This window comes from Dermochelys coriacea, chromosome 11, assembly GCF_009764565.3.
Source record: "Dermochelys coriacea isolate rDerCor1 chromosome 11, rDerCor1.pri.v4, whole genome shotgun sequence".
Lineage (NCBI taxonomy): Eukaryota > Metazoa > Chordata > Testudines > Dermochelyidae > Dermochelys > Dermochelys coriacea.
The window spans coordinates 42,096,786-42,115,977 of NC_050078.2; the positions used below are offsets into that span (position 1 = coordinate 42,096,786).

General features: G+C 41.6%; 1 protein-coding gene across 2 annotated transcripts in view; it reads left to right on the plus strand.

Annotated features, from left to right (window-relative positions):
* MAP3K20 (mitogen-activated protein kinase kinase kinase 20) overlaps positions 1-15,314 on the plus strand; it is a 124,724-nt gene extending 109,410 nt beyond the window's left edge. For both annotated transcript variants that reach the window (XM_038422262.2, XM_038422259.2), the window contains exons 18-20: positions 1,563-1,637; positions 2,870-3,020; positions 11,556-15,314. In XM_038422262.2, coding sequence (XP_038278190.1) covers positions 1,563-1,637; positions 2,870-3,020; positions 11,556-12,247 — 918 coding nt within the window. In that variant the 3' untranslated portion in view covers positions 12,248-15,314. The remainder of the gene's footprint in view (positions 1-1,562; positions 1,638-2,869; positions 3,021-11,555) is intronic.
* The last annotated feature ends 3,878 nt before the right edge of the window (positions 15,315-19,192 follow it).

A 19,192-nucleotide genomic window follows, 5' to 3' on the forward strand; every position in this document is an offset into this window, starting at 1 on the left:
TTTAAAATGTTCTTCTTTTACTTCCATGGTATGTTTTCTTTATTTGTTTACCACATTTAAATGAAAGAAAAAGTGCAAGTGATGAAAATGTTCCACTTACTGAAACTTCCATATGCTATTGTATTTTTTTTAAACTTTGACTTTATGAAACTCCTCTCTCAAATGTGATAAGATCTTAAACCCTACCCTTACAACCAAGATCAGAGCTCAGTGCAAGGTACGGAAACTTGATTCCACAAAGTCATCAGAAAAGTAGTTAGCAGCCAATGCATATAAAAGTCACAATAAGAGGGGAAAAAACTCTGTCCGTTAACTTTAGTAACTCAAGCCCTAATGGCATCATAAAATGCAGCTTGTGACCATTGTTTTACTACAAAAATGGGAAATGTGACAAAGAAATGGAGTGGGTAGTTGGATGTATTCCACATTGAGCACCGTCAGTGAAATATAGAGCATCTTCAACTCCACCTCAATGGGAGTTTAACCTGACTTCAGCATTTGCCTCTAAATATTTACCAGCCAATGTCTTGACTGATTTTAATCTAGGAGATGGAAGTTGTTTTCATAGGTAGAGCACTCTGTTTGCCGTTCATTTCTAATTGATTGGTTTTTATTAATGTGACCCACCCTAACACCTTGGCAATGTGTAACAATATACATTTCTAAATGAAAAAATATGCAACATCTTAATTGCCAGTTAGAATGCTGCTCTTATGTGCCCTGATGGAAAAACTCTCATGAATGGCTTTAACTGTGTACATTCCTTATTCAGCGTTCATCGGCTGTTTTGTCTTAGGAATAACTGCTGGATCCAAACCCTCAACAGGGAAAATAACAGGAAATAACAAAATATGGTGTTACCATGATAGGCTTATTACATAGAATTTCCCCACTAGAACTACCACTAATGCTGTCCTTGTGTTTATGTGGCCACTGAATGCTGGAAGCTTTATTACTAGTGTTAAGATTTGTTAGTTTTTGTATTTTCTCTTGTGAGAGACATTTCTTTGTATTTCATTTCTCAAGGCTTTGCATGTTTTTTCCTGTTAAATTTTTATCAGTATTAAAATTAAACAAAAGGAGATTGTCAGGTATAAGCTTAATATTCCGCATACTTCTACACACTTTTAACCTGGAGGAGAATGTCTTCAGGAATCTAAGTATCTGCTTTTGTTGTTTTTTAAAATTTCCTCTTTGTTACCAAGAAATTAAAAAAAGAATGAAATAAAATGTTAAGGTCCCTACAAAAACATTGTGTTTCTTATGCTCTGTCTGTAAAAGCAGTTAGCTTAAGTATACTATACTCCACAAATACATTTTACTGCTAATTTAGTAATGAATGTGGTATACAAACCAGGAAGTAAACAATTCCAAACTGTGTTGCTTTATGTCCCGTTAATACATAGGGAAAATACGGATGCATTTGCCACGTGAAAAAGGACAAAAGCTGTAGGGAATGAGTTTTTTTTAAAAAACCTTTTTGGTGTAATAATAAAGCAATCAAATGACAAATAATAATCCTCTCCTACCCACACACATGCTGTTTATTTTTCCCTTTACAGCCACCATTTGTAATGGAGAAATGGATTGTGGGAATAGCAAAAGAACAGAATGTAGAATGTATTATTACATATGAGGTAAGTGCAGAAAAAGTACGGCAAATATTTATCCAAGTTGAAAACCTACAGCATTATTTCATTAAAAGCTGGTAGCAGGGCACTTTGACTTTGCTGCATACTGTAATCAAGGTCCAGCACTGCATAATTAATTGTAAAATCTCGAGTTCTGATGAAAAACTGAACGATGTCTTCAGAGACTGTGTGTTCAGATTCCTGGCTGGGACAGCTCTCTCCCCCTCAAGTAAAAAGAAAATGAGTACTTGTGGCACCTTCACTGGATGCCAATGAAGTGAGCTGTAGCTCACGAAAGCTTATGCTCAAATAAATTTGTTAATTTCTAAGGTGCCACAAGTACTCCTTTTCTTTTTGCGAATACAGACTAACACGGCTGCTACTCTGAAATCTCTCAAGTAAGAAAACTTTTTTATGTAAACCGTGGTCAGTATTGCTGGTGTTTGTTGAAGAGACGTGTTTCTTACCTTGTCAGGGAAGTGCTAATTAGCTGATGAACAACAGGAGGAGGAAGAAGGTGATAAGAGAAATGGAGAGAAACATAAAATAAAATCTGGAGACAATTTAGCACTGTTTAACCTGATGGAAATTAGACTTTGTATTAAAAGGTTTGGCTTGCTTACAAAAAGTGTTTTATAAAGACCAATGGCATGCTTCACATTGAGGCTAATAATTGAAATCCCAGCTCTGTCTTGAGGTGTGGATTCAAGCAGTGCTATCGAGATAGGAACATGCTAGACCTGGCTTGCCGCCTCAGAAGTGAAGAACTGTGGTTTTCTCTGATAGGGAGACTAACCCCAGGTTCCTTTTAGCTGGTAGTGCCTCACAGGAGTCTGCAGGATTAAAGAGCTTGCTACTGTAGGCAAGTTACCATGAGGGGAACCCCCTGCAACAATACCTGCCTACTGCCTATCTCTTTTAGCAGAAAGGAGTATTTACTTGAAGTGCAACTTGATTTAATTATTAAAATATTTGTTAAAAAGCATGGCATTTCAATCTTGCCCTCATACAGGATATTAACTGAAAGGGGAATTCATGATCAGATTTTTAGCAGAATCATAAAACTGTTACTCAAAAGCCTCTGGAGTCTAACAATCTCTGAGATCAGGCTAGAGGGTTTTACTAAAGAAACCCTGTATACAAAATGACAACAACCTCAGAGTGTTATTGGAAGGTCACTGGTGTGGCAGTTTATTTTGTTGTGTCGTAAATCATAATCTGTTCTGTTTCTTGAATAGGGTGATGTTAGAGCTCCAAAAACCACCAGACACATACATGCAGTTCAATGGAGTAAACTGAAAGCTCAGGATGAGGTGAAGTCAGTACAGCTCATGATCCAGACCTCCCTCCCAAACTCAGAGGGCAGGCCAGGAAGCAGGTCCAGCACAAGTAAGTCAGTATGTTTGAACGGCATTAAGTTTACTGCTGAAACATGCAAAGCCTTTAAAGAAGAAATAACAAAAACTCACTAACTAAAATTCTATTTCAGCAATATGGGACCGTCTCACTGCTTAGGCAGGGCTCTGTGGCAGCTGTGATGTCTTGCTGGGATGTCTGAAGGAGAAACGCAGCAAAGCCATAGTGAGCCAGCGTAACTTTGAGGGATGTGAGAGAGAAAGACACTGGAAATGTTAGGTAGTCATGTGCTTATTGGCCCAACCTGGTTAAAGCGGGATTATTCTGTATATGTTGTTAAAGTAGTGGATCTTTGAGACTGTAAATAATTAATGGCAATAAGTTGTCGCTATGCTATATACCATGCCACTTGGAGCTTCACAGTGACAGCAGGAACAGAACTCAGGTCATCCTGCTCCAAAAACCATCATCTCTTCCCATCTGAGTTAAAGGAGAATTTGCACTAGATATCAGTAGTAAAGGGCCTTAAAAAAACAGCTGAGTAGATCTGATCCTATCAGGTAGAGGGCATGTGCCTGTGCGCACACACAAGTTCATTACAATTGTTTATTTGAAGTTTATCTTAACGTCTCCACTGATGTTTTAATTGTAAGTAGTAGTGGGAGGTAAATCAATCTTTTGTCCTAACTAAACAGCCTATTAGTACTCCTGAAGATGTTTCCTTCCATCTGTCCAGTCTTCAGTTGTCTGAAGGTGGCTTTCTCACATTCATACAGTTTTACCATCTGTCTGAGCCCATCATGCAAGCCTTTCCAAACTGGAGGTTTGTCAGCACAGTGTGTCAGTGCTCAGCAAGCAGGGGTGTAAATCTATAGTGATCTAGCATACTGCACGCTAACTGGCCATGTGAACCCTGCTACCATGCACTAAAAGTTCTGTAGTGCTTTGACATACTTAGTGGCCAGTAGCTGTATCTGCATGGCACACTAAAGTGCTGTAGATTTGCACCCGAGCTTCCTGAGCATGAAGAAACCCTGTATGTATGCTCTGGGTCTCATATTCTTCTCTTTAGCACATTAATGGAGGTTGGACCTATGCATCAATGGGCAAGTCCAGTCATCGCTTCCAGGACTGTGGCGGTCCCTCAGATAGTGGAGCCATGAATGTTTTCACAGCACAAGGGAGGAGGGTAGATTCCAGGGACTATGCATAGAGGGGCACAGCTGTGGCAGAGCTCAGCTTGACTCAGGCTCCATGCTCAGGGTAGAGGGGTCGGGCCAGGAGATTCACCACTGGGAGAATAGAATCATAGACTATCAGAGTTGGAAGGGACCTCAGGAGGTCATCTAGTCTAACCCCCTGCTCAAAGCAGGACCAATCCCCAACTAAATCATCCCAGCCAGGGCTTTGTCAAGCTTGACCTTAAATACCTCTAAGGAAGGAGATTCCACCACTTCCGTAGGTAACCCATTCCAGTGCTTCACCCTCCTAATGAAAAAGTTTTTCCTAATATCCAACCTAAACCTCCCCCACTACAACTTGAGACAATTACTCCTTGTTCTGTCATCTGCTACCACTGAGAACAGCCTAGATCCATCCTCTTTGGAACTCCCCTTCAGGTAGTTGAAAACAGCTATCAAATCCCCCCTCATACTTCTCTTCTGCAGACTAAATAATCCCAGTTCCCTCAGCCTCTCCTCATAAATCATGTGTTCCAGTTTCCTAATTATTTTTGTTGCCCTCCACTGGACTCTTTCCAGTTTTTCCACATCCTTCTTGTAGTGTGGGGCCCAAAACTGGACACAGTACTCCAGATGAGGCCTCACCAATGCCAAATAGAGGGGAATGATCACGTTCCTCGATCTGCTGGCAATGCTCCTACTTATACAGCCCAAAATGCCGTTAGCCTTCTTGGCAACAAGGGCACACTGTTGACTCATATCCAGCTTCTTGTCCACTGTAACCCCAAGGTCCTTTTCTGCTGCCTAGTCACTCGGTCCCTAGTCTGTAGCAGTGAATGGGATTCTTCTGTCCTAAGTGCAGGACTCTGCACTTGTCCTTGCTGAACCTCATCAGATTTCTTTTGGCCCAATCCTCTAATTTGTCTAGGTTCCTCTGTATCCTATCCCTACCCTCCAGCATATCTACCACTCCTCCCAGTTTAGTGTCATCTGCAAACTTGCTGAGGCTGCAATACATGCCATCCTCCAGATCATTAATGAAGATATCATTAATGAGGATTCTTCAATCCAGTTCGGCAGTAGGATCACATTAGAGATACAGATTGCTGCTTGTGGGGCTGAAGTAAACTTCACCCAGTGGCTTGTGGGAGATCATTGTCATTGTCTTCCCCCCGCCCCACTGCATCTTTTCAGCATCCTGTCCAGCTACACAGGCTGGATGCTGGGCTGAGGATTTTCCCCCAAGAGAATATACCCTATATTCTGAAGTGTCTCAATGGTGGGCCTCAAACTTTAATCCATGAATAGTCACTGAATGGCTTTAGAGAGGGAGCGCACAGTAGCATTCGTGTCGCACCCTGATACCGCCTGGCAAACGTTGGTTGAATCAATGTGTGATGAAGATGTATCTGTCTGCCTCCATATGCTGACAAACTGACTCTTAGCCAGGAAAAAAAGAAATGAGCCTGCTGTGAGCAAGAGGATCCCCTCTGTGTCTCCTCCCATCTCTTCCTTCCAATAGCTGTAGGGGAAGAGAGTCTTCCCCCAGCCCCTTCCTGGCTCCTCGGAGGGAGTGTTCTCAGTGGCTTTTATCCTGGCCTCCTTCTCCACACTACACAAGGGGGCAGGAGTACTCCAGTCAGTTCTTGCCTTCTGCCTCCCTGTGTTCTGTTCATGGGCATCCGGAGGCAGAGGCAGCTCCCACAATGCCAGTGAGATTTGCTCTGCCTCCGTATTAGAGCAATGTTGTGATTTGGATTCTCTTGCTCTGCCTAGCCATCTGGCAGAGGAGGCAGGGTGTTCATCAGAGCCATGGACACTGAGCTGCATGCAGAGCCATGAAGAGCTTCAGTGCGTAGCTCACACTGCACTGGAGGGTAAATCTAGCCTGCACATATAAGACTAAATGCCAGCAGTGCTGTGGGGAAGAATGGACATTTGCATTACAAATTCTTCTAACACATCGCAACACGATCTCTTGGGCCAGCCTGGACTTGTGATTATTCACGTCCAGAATCTTTATGAACAATGTTTGTTGTGATTTATTCAATGAGATATATTAAACAGGCTTTAAACTGAGATCACCGCACTGCTCAGACCTCGTTCAGAGTTCAGTGCACCGTTGACACAGATGGTCAAACGCAGCCTTGCAGTGACTCCATTGCCTTCAGCGGAGTTTTGCCTGAAAATCTGCCCTCAGGACTCATGTTATTGTACAGACACACATACCTAAAGGCAATTTTGTGCCCAAGCTAAAGGGAGCCCATCAACATTCAAATATAGGAAACTTCTTAAAGAATTGCCAGTTCTTCTATGGGCTTATGTGTTTAATATTAGTCTCCCTCCCCTCCCCTTCCTTTGGTTCTACACCCCTTTACACCTTGTCACTATGAAGGTTGTAAGTTCTTCAGTGCACAGTCTGTTTTCTGTTATATGACTGTACCATGCCCCGCACAATGGAGTCCTGATCGGGGTCTCTGGGTACTACTGCAATACAAATAATATATGAGAGTAATAACAGAATAATGGATTGCTACTATGCACAAACATACGCTGTTTCATATCCTGCCTACTGAGCCATAAGATTTGTCCCACCCTGCAGAGAGATCGGGGTAGTTCCAAAGCTGCCATTCTGAGGATGTCCAGTGCAACCCCATATCCCCACAAGCTCTGCCTGAATAACGGGACTGCCTAGGCCACAATCACATCTAGGACAAGGAATCTAGTTACAAGACAATGGTCCCCTCACCCAGTTGTAACACAGCTCTAGTTTGCAATGCACATTGGGACCTAAAGTATGTTCTGTAGGGGTATGTCTACACTGCAATAAAACACTCACAGCTGGCCCATGTCAGCTGACTCAGGATCATAGGACTTGAGCTGTGGGGCTATAAAATTGCAATGTAGATGTTTGCAGCCGAACTCTGGGACCCTGGTGGGAGTGGGGTGTGGGAGAGAGACCCAGAGCCCGTGCTTCAGCCTGAGCCCGAACATCCACACTGCAGTTTTATAGTCCCGCAGCCTGAGTCAGCTGATGTAGGACAGTGTAGACATACCCTAAGGGTTTGTCTTCATTGCAGAGTTAACTCAGGTGACTGGCACCCAGGTCAACCTAGCCCAGGTGAGAGCAGTCACATTGCAAAGCCAGACCCGAGTTAGGGTGTCCTCGCTAGTGCTGCACTCACCTGGGTGTGTTGCTAGGACTTCAGGAGGCATCTCCCATGGTTCTTTGCAGTAAGTTTCCCTGCTGTACGATGCATTCCTAGTAAATTGTGGAACAACTTGTCTGCCGTTCTAGGCATGGGAGGAATTGTGGGAAGCTGCTGGAGGACTATCAGCACTCGAGTGATTAAGCCTGCATCCTTACTTCAGAGTGGGTGGGTACCACCCTGCGTGAACGTGGCACATGATCTCTAACCCTCCCCCCAGCCAGGCAGCTAACCTGGGTTTAAAGCACCACCAAATTTGGGTGAGGGGCTTTTTTTATATTAATGGAAGGAGGTTTAAGGGCAACACACAGGTCAGACCCTGACTTAACACTACAGGAAAGACATACGATCACTGGGCTACATATTAATTCTACATACAGAATGTGTCAGAACCAAGATATAAGGATTTCCAACTCTGAATCAAGCAATAGGAAGAGGTAAAACCTGCTGTGGCCCCACAGAGATTTTCAAGGCACAGAAATCATTTAATTGCAACAAACAGGTGAGGTTCCCCACTAGGAAGCTGACAACCCCTGTGCAAAAAGTGACACAGAACAGCCATTAAAAACAGTAAGTATACAACTTCAGGTGCATCAAAGAGAGCATCTCATTCAGGGGATCAGTTAGTGGTGGTTTCCCTGATGTTATGAGATGGCTGCTTGCACATGAGGCAAGGAAGAAGATGTGCTTTTGCAAAATAGTAACAACCAGAGTCCAAAATTAAAGTCCTGAAGCTGCCATTCCTAGATATATGAAGTCCGTGTTTTGCATCCACAGGCTAGTGAGAAGAACAGAGGAGACTGAATATAATATGCAGTATCTAGAAAGCACAAATGCTCATACTGCACACATTTCTTTAAAACTGTAACTTACCAGGAGAAGGCTAAGAAACCTGGAAAGCCATTCACATCGTCTTTTTCAGGAGGGTTCATCTTTGTGTGCAGACAAAGCTGTCTGACATGAAGGCATCACAATCAGCCCTTGACAGGAAAGACTCTTCCCCTTTGATATATTTGACATAAAATTGAAGTGATTTTAATCCTGCAGGATTCAACTAAAGCCTGAGGAAGGGAAAACAAATACTAGGGGCCTCTTCTTCCCCCCCCCCCCAAGCCCACAAAATGGGAATGATTTTCTATTAACTCTCAAAGAAGAGAAGATATTTAGTTTGTGTGTACGCTGTAAAGGACCGTGCATTAAACCAGACCTCTGAAAATTTCCCATTGCAGATGCTGTGGTAACATCTCTAGTAAAAGACAGTATTCATGACAGAGCTATTCTTTCCTCAGAAAACCAGCAATAAGTTGGAGGAATCTGAAATCCTCTGCTATAGCTATTTGCATTTCAGTTGAGTTTAAGCAGCCTGGAAATGCCAAGTTTATGGTCTCCTGTTGGAATTTTAGCATTTTTTTAAGGACAAATCCATTTAAATCTATTTGAACAAAATTACTTAAGCTTCATCCTGTATGTATATTATATATATCTATTGTATGGCATCTCATACAAACAGGCCTAATTTTCTAACAGCTTCAACTCAAGTTGTGGGTGCTAAGAACTTCTGAAAATTAAGCCCTCTCTCTATCTGTTGTTTTTTACAGAATCCATCAACATAGAACCTTCCCAAATAAATTAAATCTACATAGCGAGGTCAATAGTAGACCTCACAAAATCTTCTGTTCTCCTTCCTTGGCTATAGAAAGATCTGCTTGTCTTACATATATATAATGATGTTGGGGAATCTTATGTATTTTTTTTATTTATCTAATTTGACTTCATTCTAATTTTATTTTTCCATGTATTATATTTTGATATGGGTGCAGCAGGAAGTCTTTTACAAAAGTTTTCTTGTAACATGCCCTAAAGGTGGTCAGACTGAATTAGTCTGACCTCATTACACAGCCATTATCCCCTCAACTGAGAACAATATTTCTGGCTCTGATGCGCTTTGTAAAGAGCATTGTCCTACAATGTGCACAACTTCTCTTGGAGATGTGGTTCTGATCTGTTGATGACTTTTAAAATTAGGACCAAGTCCTTGTACAGTCTGGAGGCGATGAATGCAGGTCCACAGAAGCCAGATCCCCGTCGAGGATGAAAGAGCAGTTTCCTAGTCAGATGCAGGTTGAAGAAGGCATTTGTCACTGTGGATGCTATTTGTTCATATAGGCTTAATGAAGAGTTGAATCGGAATCCACCCCTTCATACCAGTTAGACAGTTTCTCCTCAGCAATTTATCACTGGAATGGGGAGGACAATGTCTGGGCTATTTCTTCAACATATTTGCCCCTTCTGACCAACATGACTTCAGTTCTGTTTTGGTTGAGTTTGAGACAGCTGCTCTTTATCTAGGTGATGATCTTTTTCAGGCATTGGGACATCCTTGTGATCTCATGGGTTGTGCTGGTACAAAGTGAGATCTACAGGTGGGTGTCACTGGCAGAGTGTATAGCATTGGCAGAGGAGCCCATAGCATTTTGCCCCCTCTCCAAGCAGTCTTAGGTGGATATTAAACAGAAGGTGAGACATCACCAATCCCTGTTGGAAGCCATTGTAGTGATGAACCATCTATGTTACATAAGTGGGAAAATAGTATCCTACGATCAACTGCATCCAAAGCTGCAGAAAGGCCAAGAAGTATGAACATTGAGATATAGTCTCTATCCATTTCAATGAGGAGCATGTCTTTCTGTGCTACTAGTCCTTTGTCCTATGCCCTGGTCTGAAGCCTGATTGTGAAGCATGCAGTATATTGGCAGATGTTACATTACTGGAACATGGTTTCCACTACTCTGTCAATGATTTTGATGAAAATGGGAAGTTAGAGAAGGGGCAGTAGTTGGAGAGAATTTGCTTATCCAGCTATCTGAGGATCTGAAAGACAACAGAAAAATTGGCAGGTTTGTGTCTCTGAAGAAAACATTGCTTATTCTAGTTTGCAGGAGCTTTTGCTTTGCAGGAGGGGTATAGACCTGGTTTGCAGGTAGTGCCTTGAATATTCTTTAAGGACTTCTAGGGCTACATCATGTGTGAGAGGTCCAAGCCATCAGGAGTGGTATATTAGTAAATACTATCTGGTCCTGTTTCAAGTTTACAGCTGCAGTTAGTTCTTCACATACTTGGTTGATCTTCTCTGTGAAATGGGATAGGGCTCTTCATGCTGGTTGGTGCTTAGTGTTTGGATTATGTAAAATGGATTGATTATCCAATACCTCTGCCAGCTGTGATTTGATGGCTGGATGGCGAAGGAATAGAAGGTGGGGAGGAATTCATGTGGGGCTTTTTGGGGGGTGGAGAGCGGGAAGGTGGGAGTTGTTTCTGTTACTGCAGTGGAGTAGTTCTTCAGGAAGTCTTTGTGCTGTTGGAGGATGAATTCAGATCAGGTTTTGCATCATTTCTGCCTATGCACTTCATTTGATGTAATTTATGTATGAACCCCAGTGACCGTTTTGATCAGTGTAAGTGTAGAGAGTGGCTTGGGGTCAAAGCATCCGCAGTACTGGGCATCAGATGATATACAATTTTATAAGCACCCTGCCTAGTAGCTGGGTGTTTGGTCTCCTACAACATGCTGAAAGAACAGATTTCCTTCCCTGTATATAGGCCATTTTTGTGACTTCCTGTATTTTATTGGCTCGTAACTATAGTCCTTGGAGCATTTGCTGGTGGTCCAGGTGGAAAGCCGGCCTGCAATATAATGTTGTGGTTCCTTGTTTCAAGCTTCTTTTATGAGTCTCAGGCTCTTCTTTGCAATGTAGGCTGTGGAATCATTTCCCAAGGGCAGTAGCTGAAGACAGATCAGAGGGGATATTTAAAACTAGACTACACAAAACACAAGAAAACATTCTATAGGAAGCAAACCTGCTTTGGTGGGTAGATGGACTGAATGGTTTAATAAGTCTTTTCCATTTCTAACCTCTGTGATCCACACAGGTGACACTATATGCACCAGTTAATTGATGCATTAAATAACATTGTTTTGAATACTGTAAAACCTGGGATTAATTTCTGGCAGGTTGAGAGGGAGGGGAATAATTTGACTGATATGTTACATTTTGCTACATTCTTAGCAGCAATTACTCTCTAGATATTTTGAGTCCTTATCGCAGGTCTTTATTAAGTGGAAATGCAGTTTCTTGGAGATTCAAACCGCGTGATTCTTGTTTCCATTTATATTTCAGATATAGATGTTGAATGGATGTACACTCTAAGAATGCGTCAGATGGAAAAAAGCACTTCACACTATCATTCTCATTCCCACAGTCCTAATAGTTTGACACAATTTTTACCATACCTTCACAACCAAGACTCCTATGCGGCTGCTGTAAGACGGACACGAATTCCTACTAGCTATCAGATTACATCGATAAATCATTCCAGAAGTTCATCTCCAACCCCATACGGACTGGTGAGAACTCTATCGTCGCTACATCTTAATTCAAAGGGAAGTAGTACCTCCAGTGCAGCTTCTGATAGCCCTTCAGAAAAGGACAGATCTGCAGGCAAAAACAGGAGCAGTTATGTCCGTGACTCTGGACTCTCCATAAATGGAAGATATAGTGGAAAAAACCCACAAACTGCTTCTGCAGCACCTAGTCATTCTGGAAAAATATACAGGACTTCCCAGTCAACACTCAACCCATCAAAGTCATATGACCGCAAAAAGCACACAGACTATTCCCATCAACCCAAGTCCATACCAGGTATGCCTTTGAAAACAGAAGGGAAACCTAAAGAAAATGATGAAGAGACCAAAGTTAATGAAGGTGGATGGATAAAGGTAGAGTATTCAAAGAAATCTCATAGACAGAGTACAGGCAAGTCAACTAAAGAGAGACCAAAGGGAACTTGGCGAAACCGGAGAATGTTTTGAAGAGGGGACTAACTGATGTTTTCTAGAGCAGTTTTTTCCCTTTAATTTAACAGAATTTTTGGTTTATACAAAGAAATCAGATCTACTGTTTAAAATTTTTCCACCCTTAGTATATGCCTTCTAGAGACACTACCTCTTATTGAGATGACAGCCAAACTCACTCAGTCAATGGCCACTGTTGGAAGACAGGATACTTGGCTAGATGGACCATTGGTCACCCAGTATGCCCATTCTTATGTTCAAACCGAGAGCAGAACCGGGGTTCCACTAGTAGTCACAGCTCCCACAAAGTACATCTGTCAGGGGTAGCTCCTGGTCATGATGTTTTCATTCCAAATGTTGGTGAACTGCAACTTCTTTTCTCTCCTCCCTTACTCGGCTTGTGTCCCTGGTTGGCTGGGAGTCCATTACATTAATCATTCAATACTAACTAAATAAGATAACTGTGTATCATAACAAAAAGTTCTTCTGTTCATTCTTATCAAGTGTTGCTGTTATGGCACCCAGCAACCTCATGCTCTGGATGCCAGTAGTGTGCCCTGATGTTCAGGAAGAGATCATTATCTTATTTCACAACTCTCAGTACAGATCTCCCCTTCACACACCCCAGTTCTGCTCAATCTGCTCCTGTCCTTCCTCTCTCTGCTCCCAGTTTGCCCTCCATTCATGAGAAATCCCCACCTCTCCCTTCATTTAAAGGCACAGCTCCCATATATTAGCACACTGTGAGACATGGATTTGTCATGATCAGAAAGGAAAAAAAGTGACAGGTTTTTTATGCTGTTTTTAGAAGAGAAAAAGAGAGAGAAATTATCTTGACAATAGCTACATCTAATTCTATTGAAGCCTGTGATAATATTTATCCCTGTGCAGCTCGCATTTTTTAAATTGCATTTTAAGTGCTATCTTGTCTTGCAGTCTTCAAGTAGTAAAGAGTAGGTCAGCAAACTTTGTGATTAATGTGGTCTGTAACTCCACTGAGAGGAAAGACGCAGCTGTAGGCCTGCTTCTCTTCAGAAAGTTTCTTGTTGACCTTTTCACTCAAATTGAATTTCATGCAATTAAAAAAATTTAAGATTTTCCAAGATTAAAAAGAGAGAGAGAGAGAGAGAACAGAAAAGAAGCCCAAAGCAATGATGGCACAAGCTTGAAGCTGAAAAGCTGTAAATTAGTGATGACTTTTGTTGAGGGAGGCAGCAAATTCCAGCCTTGCTGCAACATGACTGTGAGCAGCCAGGGGTCCTGTAGGACAATGGGCAGGACTTTCTGGAATGCAGCTACAGTCAGTTTTAATGAAACTGTTTGTAAGGTGTAAGGTTGGAAACTCGCACGAGTTTACCCAATGTAAGCTTAATCAATTTTTGCCTTTATTTATAAATTTTTCAGACAGAATTGCTCCTTATAATTCCTCATCATATAAAAACAGATAAAATGGAACAAGCAGGGGCCCAAGTTACTGAGTTCTCGGGTACCAGGAGCCTCTTGTCCCCTTCAGGATGGTCATCTCAGTTTCTGGTCCAGTATTCTCTGAATTGGGCCCTGTTTGCTTGGTTTCTTATATCTTCTGACATTACATATTCATTAGCTTTTTTCCAATCAATGATGAACATTGTGTCTTACATAACCTGTGCAATACTCATGTGCAAGCTTCAAACTTTTGCTATCTACGCTGTTTTCATGTCATTATGCCTCATGTCCCCCTACTCGTGTTTCTCCCAACATAGAGACTTTTTAGCGTTATGTTTTGTGTATTTTATTGTATTGGTTAACTTCCTTTTATCTATGTCCTCCAACACTATACATCCCATGAACAAAACATCACCTTTATCCTTTCAGCTGTGAACATTACTTAAGCCCATCTACAAAAGAGAGAAATTGGCACATCATGTCAGAGCAAAGGCTAGGCCAAAGCCTTGGCATATGTACTATCCTGGCCTATCCACACTCATTCACTATACATAATCATAAACCGTTAACATCAGACTAACAAAATGTAACCCTTATATGTACCATTCAGTAATTCTTCAGCTTTGAAAATCATAATTCAATACTGTACATACATATCCTAAATTGTTCATTAACCTTTATTTTTTGAGTAGGGGAGTGATGGAGAACAATGTGACCTTAATGTTAGAATTTTCTTATTGTTTCCAAACATGGATGATCAGGGAACTTTTTGCTCAAAGTCTAGCATCACACTTGTATATTATTAAAAAGCATTGTCAGTATTTTGCCTGTTGCATTTTGAAGTACTTTATACAATTTTAGGGCCTAGGTATAATTAATTGTTCCCCAACATATTGATTCTTTGCTGGCCAAAATAAGTTAAGTGACAACAATCCTATTTTTGCAGCGAGTCTCAGAGCCCCAGATGACTTGGGCTCATGGGGCTCCTTCCATGGGCTAAAAATAGTAGCATAGACAGTCCCACTTGGATAGGCACCAAGGCTCTGAAACACGACAAGGGGGATGGTTCTCAGAGCCAGAGCAACAATGTCTGCATTGCTACTTTTAGCCCCCATAGCTGAGTCAGTTAATCCAGGCTCTGCAACTTGTTGCTACAAGGTTGAGTTTTTTTGTTCTGACCGTTTGCAGTGTAGATGTACCTTTAGATAGATAAATGATTGTGGATTCCCAGGTATTGTTAGTTTCACTTCAATATTCACCAATGCAAAGTATCAAATATCCTTTCCTTTGAAGCTATTTTTCAACACTTTATACCAAAACAAATGTATTGTGAAGGCTGTGCAGTCAGTTTCCATTCTGATTATCAGCCTGTCACAGGGCCAAGGTGAAACACAGAGAGAAAAGTTACCTGGAGCTCAAAAATCAGGAGAGGTTTTATTGTGCAGGGACTCTGGGTTAATCCAAATGTACAACCTGCAGACTGCTCTGTTTTACACTGAGGATTTAGAATGTGCTTACGGACTGAGGATCAGCAAGCTGCAAAAGGTGCCTTTGTCCCCATCTCTCCACACTTGGTCTGAGCACAGCTCAGCTGGTCTGAAGAATAGGGGTAACAAATTTTAGGTGCTGATTTAAAAAAAAAAAAAAAAAAAAAAAGGTCATAAAATAAACACTGCACAACTATCATCCTTATCCTAGATCTTGTCTACACAGGTAGATTGACCAGTATAATTGGTTCAGAATAAGCTATTCCAGGATAGCTTCCTCTGTGGACACTCTGCTCCAGAATAGCGACTTTATTTCAGAATCATTATAGAACAGAGTAATTATTCAAGAACAAAAGTCGCTTTTATTCAGGAATGGGGTGTCTGGAATATTTTATTTTGCAATAGCTATGCAGTATGAACTGTAACATGGGACCTGGAGGTTGACATCACAGCTCAAAGCTGAAATTTGAGCTGTGGCTCTACCAGCCCCCAAGTGATAGGGAGAGGATGCTAGATTAGGTCTAAGAGCTCAAACCAGGTACCTGCAAAAAGGGATGTTTGGAGGCCTCTAAGTATGTCATTATGGCTCTGTGATTTACTTATGAATCACCATCATGTAGGCTGTCATTCCTGGAGCTGCTGCCCTCAAAAGCTGCAGTGCTAGGAAATAACCTCACAGTGTCGTGCCAGACAATGCTCATTGGATTGATTCCTAGATATATCAATACCAGAAGCAGAGCTTCTGAGAACAACATAAAAACATAGCTGTCTGCACCATTTTTGACTGAATTATAATAAGGAGGGAATTCTGCTACTCCTGATATAGCCATTTGGCTCGATCAACTTCAGGTGAAATTGTAGTTGCTGCTCTACGCCAGCCATAAGAAAGAAGAGGAAGAAGGAGGGAATTGGCAGGTTGAGGTGGAGACATACTTTGTTACACTGAATTGGGGGTATTATTTCCTGTGTTCAAAACATGTTCACTCAAAACCAAGCTAGCAGAAACAGTGGTCACTATTGGTAGGGCCTCATTGTAGAAAACCTAAGAACTTTATCACTTAGCTATCTTTCCCTTTCACAAAAATATTACATGACAGAAGATGGAACAAAATAACAACAAGACTGAGCTAGAGCTCAATTAGTCTGTATGTATAGCTGTGTGATGATAAAGTTGTTTTATGTTTGTTTTGAAGTGCTCAAAGCTGTTGAGCCACTCTGATTTACCTGAGCATGGCCTGAAAGAATAGATGCATAAAGTAGCTATTGCCTTAGTTCGGGTACATGGAAAATCATACACTGAACCTTGTTCCCCACTCAGAACAAGAATTGTACTTTAATTGGTGTTCCCTAACTAATATTTTTTGGTCTAACCAGAGTTGAATTTTGTGTAATACCTCGTGTTAATTGTACCTGAGAATATTTGCTAGAATTGGGCCTCAGTGGTAAAATTTGAAGATCCAAAGATCAGGAATGGAGAGGGTTGCATCCAAGATCATAGTTTGAGCCTTCCCTAATCCCAGAAAGAATCTGTGACAGTTTGCAAGAGGGTATTTACTTTACAGATGGGTCAAGAGGACAACAGGGTAATTATACTGATCTTGGATAAGGCCTGACCTGACAGAGATTCTAGAAGGTGTGGTATTGGCGGTAGCCATCCAAGAGCTGTCAGCTGGCGGTGGCTGATTATCAAGATGTCCAAACTGATTCCTCTGCTGTTTGTAAGCAATTTAATTCCGTGCCTAATTTTAATCTGCAGTGTACTGTGTGTGTCCACATCTGCTGTGTTAAAGCATTCATTAGCATTTAAAGGGAAATCTGATGGTATTGATCACTCTTATTAAAACTAAACGATCACGTATCTGTGACTAACTAGAAATCTTCTCCCTGTGTAATGATGTAATGTTAAAGCAACAGTGACAGAACTTGTCAAAAATCTATGTGCTAAAAGTATTTGATAGGCCAGAGTGAGGTGTTAAAACTCATCTTGTATTCAGATGCAAGTGTGAAGGAAAATATAAATTACAAAGTAGCAAACTAGTAACATTCAAACTATCAGTTTGAAATACATTTTGATTCAAATCCTGTTTAAAATATTAAAATATTATTTTTAAAATCACAAAATGCACTGTACACACACTCTTTAATAGTCTTACCTAACCCTAACCAAGTGTAAAAGGCTCAGCAAGACCTGTGTGTGCTTTTTAATCTATGTTGCTCCCAATCTTTTTATTCCTTGTGTTAATAGACAATGGTATAGTACATTTACAGAGCCCCTTTCATTCCCAAGTGTTTTACAAACTAAAGACATTCAGGATTCATTTAATCCATCATTGAAATGCAACCACCTCTGGGATGGAAGGAAACCTGTAGCATGTTACACAACATTACAGAATGGGACATTTTGGCCAAGGACATCAGAGTAAAAGTGACATGGGATTTTTAAGCTTTGCCCACAAAATTGTCCAAGCTAGAATTGGAACTAGAGTATCTGGATTTGCAACCTGTCTTCAGACAACTTTTTTCCCATGAGAATTCTTAATACCCTACCAACTTCTTCGTATGGTTTTATACCCGTTTCAAGACAAAGAAATCCCTGTCTACACTAGTCAGAGAAATCAGATTAGAACCCTCTAGCAACAACCATATTTATAAACACAGTTCTGTTGTAAGCCTGAGGGTCTGATCCAACTCCTACTGAAGCCATAAGATGTCCCATTGATATCCACGTAGAGAAGGCAGGGACCTTGGCATTTGAGATCTCCTTTAAAAGACCCCCTCAGTAACCTGCATGGAGCTGAATTTATCTGCCTCAGAAGGATGAAAGGTTGGTTCAAACCCTTAATTCCTAGTGTTTTATATAACACACACTGGGAACAAGGGAGGATTCCATTTTCTAAAACTAAGCTGAGTCTTAATTAAAATAATTATTTACAAAGATGTGGTAATTACAGCTAGCATTCCAGCCATGTGCATTCAGACTGGCTTCCTGGGCCTCCTCCAGACTCTTCCCTCCTATAACCTGGGCTCCTTCCTCCAAGTTCCATGCAGGTGTCCTTTTACCAATTTTTGTTGTTGTCTCTTTTGTGCAAGTGTTGACTGGCCTGCAGGGGCCAGAGGTTACTAATACACAGCCCAACCTAAGGGTATTGACCGTTGGACCTCACAGTCCTTCAAGCGTGATGGTCTTCAAACCAGTCTCCCACTTCTTGTTTGTGTTATTGCTGTTATTGGTGGGAGAGTGCCTTCCACCTTGTTTCTGCCTTCATTCTGTTGGGTTGTGTCCTGTTGGTCCTCTGTAATGATCATATACCTCTTTATCTTTTGATTATCCTACATCAGGGATTGCTGAATCTTTCACCGTCCTCCCAATCCTGACATTGGTGTCCCATCTGTCTAAGTGCGCTGTCTGCTGCTACTCCACACTTGTCTTCAGTTTTGATCCCTTTCTGTTTGTTTTGCCATTGCCTTGTGTCTGTACTGCCAACTCTGCCTTCCCATTGCTTCATAGGTACCCAGGGGAAGACAGCTTGTGCTCACATTCCTATTTGGTGCTGAATTGTTTGAATTCTGTTACTGTGTTCTACCACCCATTGTCAGCATAGTGTGTCAGGTAAGCCATACCTTGAAAAATGTGCCTTCAGTTTCCCGATCACAGTGCTTGTCTGAGTTTCCTCCAGACAGTCCACCTCCTAGAAACAGGAGTAGTAATCTGCTGCGACTGTGTAGTTCCTGTCACTAAAAATGAACAGATCTGTTCTGACCTTTTTTCAGGGTCAGGCTGGGATTTCATGAGTTCACTTCTTTTGTCAATCACTATACTTTTTTCCACATCTCACACTGTTCCGTATATAAGAACATAAAAATGGCCCTATTGGGTCAGACCAAAGGTCCATCTAGCCCAGTATCCTGTCTTCCAACAGTGGCCAAGGTAAGGTGCTCCAGAGGGAATGAACAGAACAGGTAATCATCAAGTGATCCATCCCCTGTGGCTCATTCCCAGAGTAAACAGAGGCAAGGGACATCATTCCTATCCATCCTGGCTAATAGCCAT